Here is a 15,785-nt window from a genome sequence, read left to right as displayed (position 1 = left end):
GTGCTTAGGAATGAGAGGGTGAGGTAGGGAGGGTAAGTTAGGAAGCATCCACAGGCACACATGACATACAAGGCAGACAGGGATGCTGATAGAAACATAAGGTTGGAGGACACCATGACTGGGGATAGGTAGGGAACATTGTAGGTGCACCCATGCACAGCATGAGAATAGTGAGAATCTAGTCCTTACCCTCAGAACTGTCATCACTGTCTCCTGCAGCAACTCCCTGGGTCAGTATGGATGTGGCATCATATTTCCAATGCGATGCAGGCCCTTTTCAACTCTGCCAATATGTGCACAGAGGCCCCTCTTCATTATATCCTCCACCAGCCCTATCAGCTCCTGCTGGGTGACAAAATCGCCACCTCCACTTGTACTATTTCCAGTGGGTACCACTACAAGAGCAGCTGAGGCAGAGCTACCTGACTTACTTGGAACAAGTAGGGCAAGGGTTGTGGAGGTAACACTGACAGGTTGTAACCCTGAAGTGCTGGGAGTCTGTGCTGCCATGTGTGGAGGTATGGCAGGCTGAGCTGCAGTGGTTGGTGTACCTCACCATGCTATTGATGATTCATTTTCAGCAGTAAGTTATGAAAACAGCAGATTCTTCAATTATAACCCCCGTCCAAAAATGAGACCAGGGTGAGGGGAGTCAAAAAAAATTAAAAGATAATTAGACACGTCATGTAATACTACTGTACACTTTAAACAAACATTTATTTGGGAGTACATAACTCTGATAATTTACTATTGCACACCTTTGCAACATCCATATATGCTTGAGACGCACGTGCTCTAGGGAATGAAAATACTGTTATGGCTTTAATTTTGCTAGATTCATACTTGGTTCTTGCCTCTCGGAGGTGAGTTAATCTCTCTTGGTACACCTCACAGTTTGCAGCGATCTCCTCTGCAGCTGTAGAGAACAAAAATAAGACAAATATACATGAAATCATAATGAGTAGCTGTGTTGTCTGCTTAGATAATGACTGCCATGTCATAGATGTCAGTATTCGTACACAACCGTGGGTGTTTGCAGTCCTAAATGCAGCCTGCCATCAGCTTAGGAGGTCCTGCTTGTGCTTTTTGAGGTCACTATATGGGTGATGACGTTGTTCCTTTTTGCATGGAATGCTAGTTGCAGTGGAGACAGCCTTGGCTAAGCTATTCCAAGCCTCGGCCTTATACTGATACCGGCTATAATCTCTCTGCAGCAGCCAGCAGCTATAGTTCATCTTGAGGAGTGCAGAAATATCCTGGACTCCTCAACACCCCACCTTTGTGCTTTAAATTTAACACCAATCTTTCCCTCACCAGCCATGTCTGTAAAAGTCAAGCTTGCAAACTATGTCTAAACTGGCACCTAATTCAGATCTCATGGGTTACTGGTATTGCACAAATATGCACAACCTTGCCAACTGTATTTGCATGATTGTAATCAGCTGGACCGCTTGGCAGATACATTGGCACTACTTACAGCAAATAGCAGTGAAGGTATGCCATTGTGCTGTGTCATGTGATTCTCCACTTATTATCACAGGTTTCAGTGTTAAACAATGAACTGCTTACCGGAATGGCTTTTGAGGGTTGCACTTTGAAAGGGTAAAGATGGCTGAATTCTGACATATTATTGGTTTGGGGCTTACTCAATGTTAAAATGTTATTGTAACAACTGGGACCCAAACTCATGAGATAAAGGAGTGCAAAAATTGCAACTTAATGTATTAACTGACATTGCCATGGGAGAGCTAATTTTACAACATGGAAATATGACCTTAACTGATATCTGAATGTTTGGAAATACACTTCAGAGAGGCCTATATGTGTATTTTTGTAATCCTGTCATGGAATGCATTCCTGTGTCGAAGCCATTCTTACTGCAAGTAAATATGGTTCACATGGATACAGTTGAATGTGATGATCGATACAGGTCTGTTTATGTTACATGTATACTTCAGAAGACATAAGGTTTCTAAACACAGAGGTAGGATATGTGGTGACTCATGATGATTACAACAAATATACAGTATCCATCATACATATGCAAGTGATTTTATATGAAATATATTCATTGCCATATCTAGAAAGTTGGACATACATTAGGTTGTGTGTGTGTGTGTGTGTGTGTGTGTGTGTGTGTGTGTGTATATATATATATATATATATATATATATATATATATATAAAATTGAAACATTAATCATATATGCTAAGAAACACATTTCTATTATGCAAAGCTTCCTGATGCATTGCTTGCAAGGAACAGTTTCAACATTATCAATTTTCTTTACTGTTACAGTCCTGTTCAAAAATTTCTGAGAAATGTGCTTCTTACACCTTTTTAAAAAGCACATTATAGCTGGATTTGATCCCTTAATAGGCTGTGTTATTTATCAAAAGTCATTTCTCTTACACTTTCTGCCAGAGATAGCTCTAAAATAGCATGGATTTCTCCTCTCAGTACTGTGTAGATTGCTGAAGACAGTGTACCATTGTCAGGTGTGTTTGACCTACCTAAGGCAGCCTAAATTCATTTTTCACTTTTTTTTTAAGTAGTGAACCATGTACGCACGATGCCAAGTAGAGAGCAAATATACCTTAAAATGGGGAAAAAATGGAAAAATAAATATTGTGATTTATGTCAAATTGTTCTGTAATCATGATTTGAATGATGCTTCATGTGCTTTATTTCTCCCAACTCACTTCATTTGCAACTTGTACCACAGAATTTGACATCTGTCAGGTACGTCTACTGAACTAAGTACTGTCCCTGTTGGAGGGGACCACACAACGATGCCAGGCATGCTTGAGCCACCTAAGGCAGCCTACACCAATTTTACTTTTTTACTTAGCTAGTGCACCCTGTGTGTGCATTGGCAAGCATAGAGTAAATGCACCTTAAAATAAAGATAAATAAAAAAATATATATTGTGATAAATTGCAATGTGCACCCTACACATGATTCAAACAATGCTTCATGTGCCTTATTTCTCTCAATTCACTTCAGTTACACCTTGTGACTTCTGTCAGATACGTTTTCTGCAATAAGTGCTATCCATGTTATGTAAGGTCCTGCAACAACGTCAGGCCTATTTGCTCAACATACGGCAGCTGAAATTAAAATTTTCACTTTTTTCCTTAGGTAGGGAACCATGTTTGCTTGCTGCCAATTGGAGAGCAAATGCAAATTAAAATGGCAAAAAAAGATTTTTGCATATTGTGAGTAATTGCAATGGGATTTCTGAACAGGATTCAAACAATGCTTCATATGCCTTATTTCTCTCAATTTACTTCAGTTGCACCTTGTCACACAGAATTTGACATCTGTCAGGTGCATTTACTGAAGTAAGAACTCTCCCTGCTGTGGTGGGCTGGGCAATGCTGACATGCATGTTTGAGCTACCTAAGGCAGCTTAAACTAAATTTTTCACTTTTTTCCTTAAGTAGTTAACCATGCTTGCACAATGCCAATGGAGAGCTAATAGAAAAGTAATTAGAAAGGTAATATATGTTAGGGAAATTATAGACAGTGAATAAAATCCAATGGATGTGTATGTGTAGCGATGACTGGAGCAAGAAGTCTAGTCAGGTGAACAACTCTTCCTTCTCACATCTCCTTGCAACATCAGACATGTACTATGTGGAACACGTTAACAGAACCATAGTAAGTGGCATATTATGTTAAAGTAGACAGACTAATGATCGCATGTTGCTAGCAATAGTGACAATAATTGATTTTTAAATAACATCACAATGGTATCACAAAATGTGATGAAATATATATTCAGACAATCCCTCTGTAAAAGTATTATGTCAGTGGATTTGAACCTTGTATCAGGCATATTTCATCTAGCAGCTCACTGCACTTACTCCTTGTGCTACAAAGAAAGTGATTTGACAGGTGTATTTCTTTCCCGAGTACTATCCAGTGTACTGGCAGCCATGCAATGCAATCTGTCTGATTTGCGCTACCTAAGGCAGCCTAAACTAAATTTCTCACCTTTTTTTCTGAAAGCTTGAAAGTTATTTTCACATTGCCAAGCAGTGCACAAATGATACAAGAATAAATATACAAAGCATTGTAGATAATTAAATTTATGTGTACATGTTGGACCAAATGTGTTATGCTCATCGTGGGGAATCATGCCATTTTAACCACTGTAGTGCAATCACGGAGTTGGTATATATATATTAGGGTGGGTGTGGGGGTGCAGTCCACCACCTAGCTGGGTTGTAGATAATGTGGTGTGTTTTACTGTAGCATTGGGCAAGTGTTTACTTGCTCTGGCAATACTTATGTGGTTCAGCATTTTTATTTTTGTGATTCTCGTATCGGCCTTTCCGTTTTCAGCATTTTGGATTATCCAAAGTAGATCCATTTTCCTATGTGTAAGTGCATGGGATCTTAGGTAGTGATTGAGTGTGCTATCATTTGCCACCAGAGCCAGGGCATGCTATGCATGCCTCTATCTGCCAGCACCATCTGCAGCAGGTGATTCTCCCTCAGACTTGTCATTTGTACCAGCTGCTGCTGGCCCTGCCTGCAGTCCTTAAAACTGTGCTTTTGCCCCTTGCTGTCCTTGCTGAAGCTTTTTCCTGAGAATTATATTATGTAATATGGTGTAGATAGTAAGTATTTTAGCACAGGTGGCCAGGTTGTACTGCAGTGCAACTCCTGATGTGTCTAAACACCAAAACCTTGATTTAAGCAAACCAAACACACATTCTATATAATATTCCTAGTTTGAGTGTGGGCCTCATTGTATCCTTACTTGGTTGGGTTGTATGCTTCTCATGGCTGTCATGAGCCAGGGCTGCAAGACGTGGATAAATTATTGATGGACTGGAGAAATTGTTGAGAGATTGTGATCCAGAAGACTCCAAGTTAGTTTTTTATTATGAAAATAATTTAGAATAGAGAAGGAAATAGAACAATGCTCACTTAGATAGACAGTGAGGAAGATTAGAAAGAGTACAAATGTTATCAGCAATATTAATTATAAGCAAGCCCAAAAGAGAGTTATTATTTGATTTATAATTGGTTCTGATGGGCTCAGAAATAATTTGAGTTACAACATCAGCTAATCACAAGAAATTCTTGATTATTATATACACATGATTACTTTATTTTAAAAAAGGGGACTGGAATAAATCATAGAAGTTATGGTCTGTTCACCTTTTGTAAGAAAGAAAGGGGTGGTAAATTGAATAAATTTAAGTCGGGTCTATTGGAAAGGGAAATATAAATTGTAAGTCAGCTAGAGTTCTAACTAAAAGAAGTGGTGGCTTGACTGTGGGTGATAGATTTAGTGAGATTTAAGTAAGGATCTAGTTCTACCACCAGCTCCATGCTCTGATCTATTAAAAACTGTCTTTCGGCTTTTCCCGGTTAGGGGGGGCGCCACAGCGGAACTCCGGTCGGCTAATGACTGGCCCTGATCTATTACTGAAAATATATTAATAACCAAAGAAGTGAAAATGAAGAGAGGAAAGTACTGTCCTTAATCCAAGATTCTGTAATGACAATAACTTCAAGGGAATACCACTGCATGAAAGTGTCCAGGTATACAAGTTTACTTTTAACATTACCTGTATTAACCAAATAACATTTAAGAGGATTACTTCAAAGAAATAAAGATTTAGGAAAAGCTGTATGATAACCTTTATTTGGCACAATATTTCTTTAAAGAAAAATGATAGTAGTTGATCGGGAGGAGAAGTTTAGAAAGGGAAATGTATGTGCTTTTTATCCTAAATAACCTGGGTGTTGGTGGAGGAATGTGCCCACAGTGCAAAAGGGAGATAGGGAAAAGAAACGGTAGAAGGACAGACACTGAATTTGCAAGGAGGAGTGGAATGCAAGTATATAAGTATGCCTGTTTGTGCATGTTAGACAATGAATAGAAAATGAATTCAAAGATAGGATAGGGACAAAATACATAAAATTTTAGGGGAATATAAAGTATTGAGAAAAAATGAACAGAGCTAGCATTTTGTGTAGATCAGCATGTAAAAATAAAATGAAGAAAAGCTCCTTTCCTTTAGCAGTTTCGTAACATGGCAGAATACCTCCCATAGCAAGGATGTAATGTTAATTGAGAAAAACAATAATTGTAAGATCAGTATGAAATGATTTAGGGCTACAGGCCAACTGTGCATACTTGGTTGTCAAAGAAAAGTCAGAGAAACATTTATTTCTGTCTCTTTTTTTGCTCATGTAAAATAAAGCCATTTGGATCAATGAATGAGGCCTTTGAATTATTTTCTATTTTTCTTTATATCTGCATTTTTTCAATGCTGATGTTTTTCTTGTTTTTTTTTTTTGACTATGTTTTGATTGGTCAGTCTGTTGGTACAGATGCAGAACACCTGCATTTCACACTAGTGCCCAAGACTGACTAGTAACCTGGGAAGCTAGCAGGATGGATGGGAGGTAGGTCTGAGTTTTTATTTGCTCCACCGCCATACTTGCATTAAACAGTTTATCACAAGGAACATTAACATCATGCTCAACAAACTGTGGAGACTGAGTTTTAGATGTTTCAAGCCCCAAATGAGTGTGTTGTATGTTGCACAAGTCTTCTTTCCAGAATTTTACAAAAGAAGGTATTGTGTACAGGGATATTTCCAAGTACATGGGACTGAGAGATGAGATGGCCAACATTTTGCCTCAATAATTTCTGTTAACTGTATGAGTTTAGAGCTGTTTAAGCATTCTGCGTCAACTTTTTAGTTTAATTAATAAATAAATATCACACTGTCAGCATTACATTAGAAAGTTGTGTTTGAGCAAGTCTGTGAAAGTATAAAAGTTAAATGCATACACACTTATTTTAATTGAATCTTATGCAAATAATAAACAGGAGTTAACACAGTTATCCTTCAAGTACAATATTATACTGCATGTAAGTAATCTATAGCAGCCTGGCTTTTCCTGGGGGAGAGCATAGCTGTTTTACAACACTGTGCTGCTCACTGGCTCAGTCTGGAGAGCAGAATTAGTCTCTCACAAACATGTTTTCATATGGCCAGGGAAGGCTGATGTTAACACATCATTGGTGGGAATGCCCATGGGTTCATGTTTGCATCATTTACCTCAAGGGAAGATTAAGACCTACAAAAATCTTTGAAGTTAGGGGCTTGTAATACTGGTCAAGATGTGTCCATCTCCTATCCTTTTCTCCAAAGATGGATAAGTGCTCCACAAATTGTGTCTCCGGGTTGGTGGCCCTAATCCAAGAGAAAGATTGGTCAGTCTACAGTGGGACTGGGGGAGAAGGAGAGACAGCATCATTAACCAACAGGCATCCTTGCTATGGGGGCCAAAAGTAATAATTAAAATATATGCTTTATTAGATTTTAATAAATGGACAAGGTGCAAACAAATGGATCTAGTTTATATTACTGGATTTTTTAAAATGTCAAACTTCATCTGCTCAAGACCATGTGATCGACGTTTAAAAAAAAATCAAAATGCAAATCTTTACCAAATATAGTATTTTTGTATGGGGGCAAGCCTGCCTGCACCCTCACACCAGCTGCTAATTATATATGTCAAATCTGAGGTTGCACTACAGTGGGGAAAAGGGCAAATTCCCTGATCCCCCACTGTACTGTTATCTCAGTACAAACATTTTGAGCTTTTAAAATGTTTAGCATATCGCCTTGACAATATGAAGGTTGATGTTTTAAAAAGTTGATAATGTAAACTAGACCCACAGCCGAATATACTGGTTGCTACTATAATCATAGCATATGATAGTATATCTTTAAGTAACTGGCATCTCTAGCTTATGCATCCAGTGAGAATTATATATCATATGTACCATCCTCTTGTGCAGTGATGCAGTCTGAAATAGGTACTGATGAAATTTAAAGCATGCAAATGGTCTCTGCTTTATCATTTCAGACATTTTACAACACATTTTACACTGTATCAGAAGCAATCAAAAAGTAATTTCATCTTTCAGTTGAGAAATTATTCAGATGCAGTCAACTTGACCTGTCTTTTCAGGACAGTTTACTGAGAACTAAAATCTCTGGATCCAGAAACTTGAGTTGTTACTGATATCCCATGATGCAAATTCTATTCAGTTAAGGCAAAAAGCTTACCTAAACAAGACATGAATCTAAGGAGCCTGATTTATGTGTCATGGAACTTGATTACTGCTTAAAATGGCCCAAAGAGTAGTAGGCCTAGTAGTTACCTATGAGCCCAACCTACAACATGGTGATGCATGGAAGTTAGCTACAGAATGACATCACTGTATAAGAAAACTTAATTGTAAGATAACTGAATGAGACATGTAAAATAATTGAAACAAAAGTTTAATATAACTGAATGTTTACTTTAGTTAACACAGCATAAAACGCTTACATTTTAAAGTGTTAGAGAAAGTATATTTCTTGTGTTGTTCAGTCTGTGCTTTACAAAAAGCTGTATGATGAATTTATTCTGTTCTGTTATGAGAAGAACACAGGTGCATCCCTTTCCCCCCTGCAAGAAGCTTCTTTGTAACATTTCTTTGAAAGAATGCTATGCCATTGTAAATAGTTTCATAATTCGATTGTTCAAAAATATATAGATGTTAAACTGTTTTGCCTTATTTTTGCAATCCCAGACATGACTGCTGGCACTAGCCATGTGTACTGCATAAAAGGTAATGCTTTTGTCTCAGTAGATAAACTGGATTTTCTCTGTGGCAGACTGAGATAAAATATTTCAGTTTGTAAATGGATCTAGTTTATATTACTGAATTTTTTAAAATGTCAAATGTCATCTGCTCAAAACCATGTGATCGACATTTAAAAAAAAATCAAAATGCAAATCTTCACCAAATATAGTATTTTTGTATGGGGGCAAGCCTGCCTGCACCCTCACACCACCTGCTAATTATATATCAAATCTGAGGTTGCACTACAGTGGGGAAAAGGGCAAATTCCCTGATCCCCCACTGTACTGTTATCTCAGTACAAACATTTTGAACTTTTAAAATGTTATCATATCGCCTTGACAGTATGAAGGTTGATGTTTTAAAAAGTTGATAATGTAAACTATTCTCACAGCCGAATATACTGGTTGCTGCTATAATCAGCTGTTGAGATTTATTCTGACATACTTCAAAAATTATAAATTACTGTAAATTATACCATGATCCCCCCAAAACGTGCACGCTGATTGGCCAGCGTGCCCGTTGTAAATCAAGTTATACTAATGGAAAAAGGTCCGGTCGCCCGGACTTTTTTCCATTAGTATAACTCGTTTTTTTTAAACACTGTCTCGCTATGTTAAATGGGTTTAACATAGCGAGACAGCTTTAAAATAAGCAACGGAGATCTCTGTTGCTTATTTTAAAGCTGTCTCGCCATGTTAAACCCATTTAACATAGTGAGACAGTGTTTAAAAACGGAGAAAGCAAGATCTCCGTTGCTTTTTAGTCTCGCTATGTTAAATGAGTTTAACATAGCGAGACAGTTTAAAATAAGCAACGGAGATGTCCGTTGCTTATTTTAAAACTGTCTCGCTATGTTAAACTCATTTAACATAGCGAGACATAAAAGCAACGGAGATCTTGCTTTCTCCGTTGCTTTGCTCACAGCTCTGATGTACCGCGCAGGCGCGCAGTACATCAGAACTGCCCGGATGCCAGACATCTGTGGAAGGGCAGTAAACAGGCATTATACTATGCCATTATTTAAGAAAAGTAATAGTTTCTTTTCTTAAATAATGTCATGATATTGCAATAACCACTTCTGGGTGTGGGTAATGCTAAATTTACCCACGGTTGGCTTTGTTTGGTCCCTCGGGCTTCGCCCTTGGGACCAAACCACGCCAACCGTGGGTAAATTTAGCATTACCCACACCCAGGCGTGGGTTATTGCTATAGTACATCATTAGTGGTTAGAAGTTTTTAGAATTTTGCTTACGAATGTTTAAAATTTAAAATTCAAACGTATGTCTTCCCAGGAAATCTTATTATTCTGTATATATATTAGAAAAGACTGAAGCACAGCTTTACGAAGTTTATTCCTGAACAGTTAGCAAACTCCTACTTTAAGAATAAAAGATGTGGCCATGACAACTGCACTGTGAAACTGTAACAAAGCTTCCAGAAGACCTACAAATGATACTGAATGTTTTACAAAGTTAAAGGACACTAAAAACTGATGCTGAATTTAAGAAGCTGAAAAAATGAAAACAAATAAATAAAATCTACACATGACAGATTTTGGCTTTTGTTATAGGTACTGTTGTTAAAACTGAGCATTATAGCTGCTAAACATAAATTTACTTGTTCTGAAATGTAGGACTTATAAATGCATGTACAAGCAAGGGAGAATGTACAATGCGTGAGACAGCAATGACCAGTTCAGTTTTAGAATAATGTCTCTGAATTTCATTTCAAAGTTGCTGTTTGTGCTGAGTTTTTATAGTATCGATCTCATCTGAAGAGAGTTTGAGAGGTATGGAAATTACCTTCTGTCTGAGACCCTAGCGATTCATGGCTGAATTTGCCAAAGCAAGCTCCGTGATAAATGTATGGCACAAGGGGAAAACATCTTGGTGTGGCTGTGTACAGTAGGTGAGGAGGTTATGTGGCAGGAGCTCATATGTCACCAGAGCAACTGCCATCCACTTGTCTTGTATCTGTTCAGTATAATTAGTTCTGCAAGAAAATTAAGCTCAATGCCACTTTCACGTGATGTATTAGTCCCCTTTTAGTCCAGCAATATTTAAATGATCTGTAAATTGGAAATATTTCATACCTCTCACCTTTTGTGCTAGGTTATAACTAATACAAAATGAGTGATAAGGCCTGCTCACCCACCCACTCCCAAGTGTTATGTTAGTATAAGTGAAGAGGGTAGCACATGAGTGACAGCTTTAAACTGGAACAAATAATGATTGGAACATCTCAACATGGGAATATGGAGGTTGTTTCTTGAACAAGCAGCATTTGAAATATGTCAGTATGAAGGCAAAGAGAAAAATAATGATATTTCAAGAACAAACTATGCTAAAGAAATAAGCACAAGGAGCAAATGGGAGAGGAAATGTCATAAAACTGAATTGTGTGCGTTGAATGGCTAATCCACCAGGTCTAAATATTAATTTGTCTGCTGAGTGCTACAAAACCTACTAAGTGGAAGATAAGGACCATGTGACAGTAACTTGCTGTACACAGGATATGATACCTCATGAAACAGAGTGATAAGTGTGCACATTATGAACTCAACCAGATGGTTAATACTAGATATGTAGCTGTGGCATGATAGCAAAACTGTAGTATTTTGTATGCCAGGAGGGCCTATACAGAGATTTGATCTGTAGTGCTCATTATCTGAGGGTGGCACAGTGCTGCAGAGGTTAATGTTGTCACCTCACAGCAAGAGGTGCTCTGCATCAATTCTGAGTTAGGTCACCTTCTGTCCAGAGTCTGCATGTCCTCCCTGCATTCTGTTGGGTTTCTCCCAGGTACTCCAGTGTTTCTCCTACATTCCAGTGATATACAGTAGGTGGATTGGACACTCTAAATCGATGTGTGTGCATGTGAGTGTGTGTGGTGCACCTATCGAGGAGGGTTGGGCCTTGGGCTAGCAACTTGAGCCCATAAAACCCATAACTGCTACAGAGACAATGAGCACTGAAAGGTGTGTAAATGGGAAAGAGAGAGATCTCATTATCTGAATTCATGTGATTTGCATTTAGATTACCTATGCCTGTGTTATATGAGACCGATGAATCTGGGTTTGGATATACCTAGAGCAACATGTAATATCAGCACTTTCAATAACTGTGGTATATTACATGTAGAATGGTCAGCCACTGGTACTATGTATATACAAACTGGTGTGGGTAAATGTGGAAGAGATGTAAACTAAAAAAAAATCTGTTTTATATCAGTGATCAGAGATCCCACTACCTGGCATTTACTCAAGAAATTGGAAAGCAGTGGGCAATTTGTAGTAGTCCAATTCCCTGAGTTCTGGAGTATAACATATGATAGTATAGCTTTAAGTAACTGGCATCTCTAGCTTATGCATCCAGTGAGAATTATATATCATATGTACCATCCTCTTGTGCAGTGATGCAGTCTGAAATAGGTACTGATGAAATTTAAAGCATGCAAATGGTCTCTGCTTTATCATTTCAGACATTTTACAACAAATTTTACACTGTATCAGAAGCAATCAAAAAGTAATTTCATCTTTCAGTTGAGAAATGATTCAGATGCAGTCAACTTGACCTGTCTTTTCAGGATAGTTTACTGAGAACTAAAATCTCTGGATCCAGAAACTTGAGTTGTTACTGATATCCCATGATGCAAATTCTATTCAGTTAAAGCAAAAAGCTTACCTATACAAGACATGAATCTAAGGAGCCTGATTTATGTGTCAAAGAACTTGATTACTGCTTAAAATGGCCCAAAGAGTAGTAGGCCTAGTAGTTACCTATGAGCCCAACCTACAACATGGTGATGCATGGAAGTTAGCTACAGAATGACATCGCTGTATAAGAAAACTTAATTGTAAGATAAGTGAATGAGACATGTAAAATAATTGAAACAAAAGTTTAATATAACAATATAACTGAATGTTTACTTTAGTTATACAGCATAAAACACTTACATTTTAAAGTGTTAGAAAAAGTATATTTCTTGTGTTGTTCAGCCTGTGTTTTACAAAAAGCTGTATGAAGAATTTATTCTGTTCTATTATGGGAAGAACACAGGTGCATCCCTTTCCCCCTGCAAGAAGCTTCTTTGTAACATTTCCTTGAAAGAATGCTATGCCATTGTAAATAGTTACATAATTTGATTGTTCAAAAATATATAGATGAAAAACTGTTTTGCCTTATTTTTGCAATCCCAGACATGACTGCTGGCACTAGCCATGTGTACTGCATAAAAGGTAGTGGCTTTTGTCTCAGTAGATAAACTGGATTTTCTCTGTGGCAGATTGAGATAAAATATTTCAGTTTGTAAATCAATTAAACAATGGAACTAGAAATTTCAATGTGATTGTTAACTTTGTGTATACAGTCAAGAGACTAGACAGTGTAAATAATGCACAAATCATTTATACATTGTAGTATATACACACACTGAAATTTGTAAAATTATATATATAATTTAATGCAGCTAATACGTATGCAGTGCAAGTTGTTGTTGTTGGTCTTTCAGCTTTTTCCCGGTTAGGGGTCACCACAGCGGAACTCCAGTCCGCTAATGATTGGCAGTAGATTTTCACGAATGCCGAGGTGCCAGCTCGACATTCAACCTTCAATGAAGGCATGTCCATTACGCATGTCTTTCGAACGCCCACCCAACCGCGGGGAGGACATGCAGACTCCAAACAGAAGGTACTCCCCGCACTGTAGCTGAGAATTGAATGGGAGAACCTCTTGCTGTGAGGCAACAACGCTACCGCTGCACCACCGCAGCTTTAAGTATGCAGTGCAAGTACAGTAGCTAATATGAAAATAAAGATTACTAGGCTCTATCCCAGCCAAGGTAAACTCTAACAACTATGCAGTTCATGGAGTGTGGTAATTATGCACCAATATTTGGAAAAAGGCAAATCAGTTAAGCGCTAGAGTGACACGTGACTCAGTCTTGATCAATGTTAAGCACCCCCCTGTTGAAGTTGTTAAGGTTGGGGTCCCATGCTAGGCAATCAAATCTGCCAGTACAGATCAGTAAATGACATCAGCAGAATAAAAGATTTGGTTCTGCCTGCTGTCCATGCAAAAAAGGCATCCCTTCATCTTACAAACTAAGAAAGTTACTAGAATAACAGGATGTGTGTTCGCCTGCATTTTCTGAAGGGAACAAAGTCTGAAAGTTACATATATCATTATATAGTGTCTTCAGTCTTCCGTGGTTTCTCTGAAAACCATGGACTTTATGAGGAACAGACCAAAAAATGAGGCATTCTCTGAAAAATCGGAACAGTTTACTAGCATGGCAAGGTGAGTGTAAATGCAAGGGAACTGTGTGTTACACTGCCTTTCTGACAGAGCCCACTAAGTTGTCTTCTTCTTTCTTTCGGCTTTTCCGGTTAGGGGTCGCCACAGCGGAACTCCGGTCCACTAATGATTGGCAGTTGATTTTTACGTGCTGGCTTGCCGGGCCTAACGCACAACCTTAAATGAAGGAACGCTCATTCACGCATGTCGACACATAGAAGATGCTCTAACTGAGAATCGAATGGGTAGCATCTAACTGTAAGGCAACAACGCTACCACAGCACCACCACAGAGCTCACTAAGTTGTAAAGTGCATAAATGGCTTTGAAAGCCGGAGAAACACTTAGCATTTTTTTTTTTACTTTAACTAGTTGTACATGGAGCAGATAAATCTCCATGCACTACAATGAATCAATGAATTATGATCAGATCTCCAATCATAAACCTAAATTATGTTGACATGGACACCGAGATTCACCTCTTAAGCTTCGCTCTAGAAGTGAATTTCTTTACATCTATGTTTGAATGCATAACAAATCGGTTATGATCAGCAAACTGATTATAATCCTCTGTGTAATGCATTATACAGCAACTGTCATCAGTTAGGCTCTGATTTACAAATAGCTTAGAAAAAAAGCAATTTCTAAACGTATTTACATTATTTGACTGTGACATCCCTTTCTGATTCCTCTCAAATTAAAATTACATTCCAGACCTGCAACACCTGACTGTAAGCAGATTCTCTAAGAAGCCTAAGGACATACAGGGTGCCACATTTTTGCATGTGGCAGGCAATTAAACCATGAAGGCTTATAATACATTGAGTTTTGAGATGGAGAGAAAATATCTCAGAGATGATATAAAAGCTTCAGAGTTATTCTGGGTCTGTGAAGTATCTGCCATTTGTTTGGCATTTTAATCATCATGAGGGCATACAGTCCCATGGATTCTATTGCTGCTTATATTTCTGGATTAAAAAAATTGAACCACTACACTATGAATTATTTGATTCATTAGTGCAAGATAGATATAATATATGGGATCAGAAATGATTGGACAAGGGGCAGATTACTGAGAGGAGCAGATTGAGGTATAAATGATAGTTATGTGTTATACTGAACCTTGCATATTGTATCTTTCTTATTTGAAAGTGTAATCTCCCAGAACTATCCTGGTAAGTAGAAACTCCAGGTTACAAAAATGCATATACCACACACTTCATTGTGCAGCATTTGTGCTACAGGTAGAATTTTAGTTTCAACTAGCTTTATGTTAAGCTTCCAGAATATGGATACCAAAAGCACAGGAAAATTAAATGGATAGACTGCAGTAGCAGTATTATTTCTTACCGTGAAGAATAATTACTATTAATGCTCTTTTTATTTCAATGTCTTCATTTAAAATATTTTGTCATTTATTTAGGTTCGGATCTTACAGGGACGGGCACAACTCTGACCCAGTTCATCATTTTCACATGAGCACTCCAAAGTACTTTGTTCCTGAAGACTAACACAATAGGAAAAGTGATAATGCTGTATTCAAGGACAGTAACCCTTTTGCTGCAGGCAGCATGCGAAAAGTTAAGAGAAAGAGACTGTTACGTACTTTGGTCATGCATGGTACAAATCACTAAAGGAATATATTAGATTTACTATAGTTTAGTCCTTACAAAATGAAAAAAATTTGTTTGGTATATTGTTTGTGTATTTTGCATCCTGAAGGTCTGTTGTTTATTTAGCATGCTGAAATTAGTGATTGAGTGTAACTTGTTAATTGCCAAGCTACATATTTTTAATGTTTCTAGATGTGTATTTCT

The 15,785-nt window shown here is 37.8% G+C and overlaps 1 protein-coding gene across 1 annotated transcript in view; it reads left to right on the top strand.

Annotated features, from left to right (window-relative positions):
* The window catches only part of CWH43 (cell wall biogenesis 43 C-terminal homolog), a 676,650-nt gene extending 661,101 nt beyond the window's left edge, over positions 1-15,549 (top strand). Inside the window, exon 17 of the mRNA XM_044056345.1 lies at positions 15,392-15,549. Coding sequence (XP_043912280.1) covers positions 15,392-15,479 — 88 coding nt within the window. The 3' untranslated portion in view covers positions 15,480-15,549. The remainder of the gene's footprint in view (positions 1-15,391) is intronic.
* Positions 15,550-15,785: the final 236 nt, after the last annotated feature.

Source organism: Protopterus annectens, chromosome 14.part0 (assembly GCF_019279795.1).
Source record: "Protopterus annectens isolate FY-2018-M chromosome 14.part0, PAN1.0, whole genome shotgun sequence".
In the NCBI taxonomy this organism is placed as follows: domain Eukaryota; kingdom Metazoa; phylum Chordata; order Ceratodontiformes; family Protopteridae; genus Protopterus; species Protopterus annectens.
The sequence above is the reverse complement of the archived record's forward strand: the minus strand, read 5'-3'. Positions and strand labels throughout refer to the sequence as shown.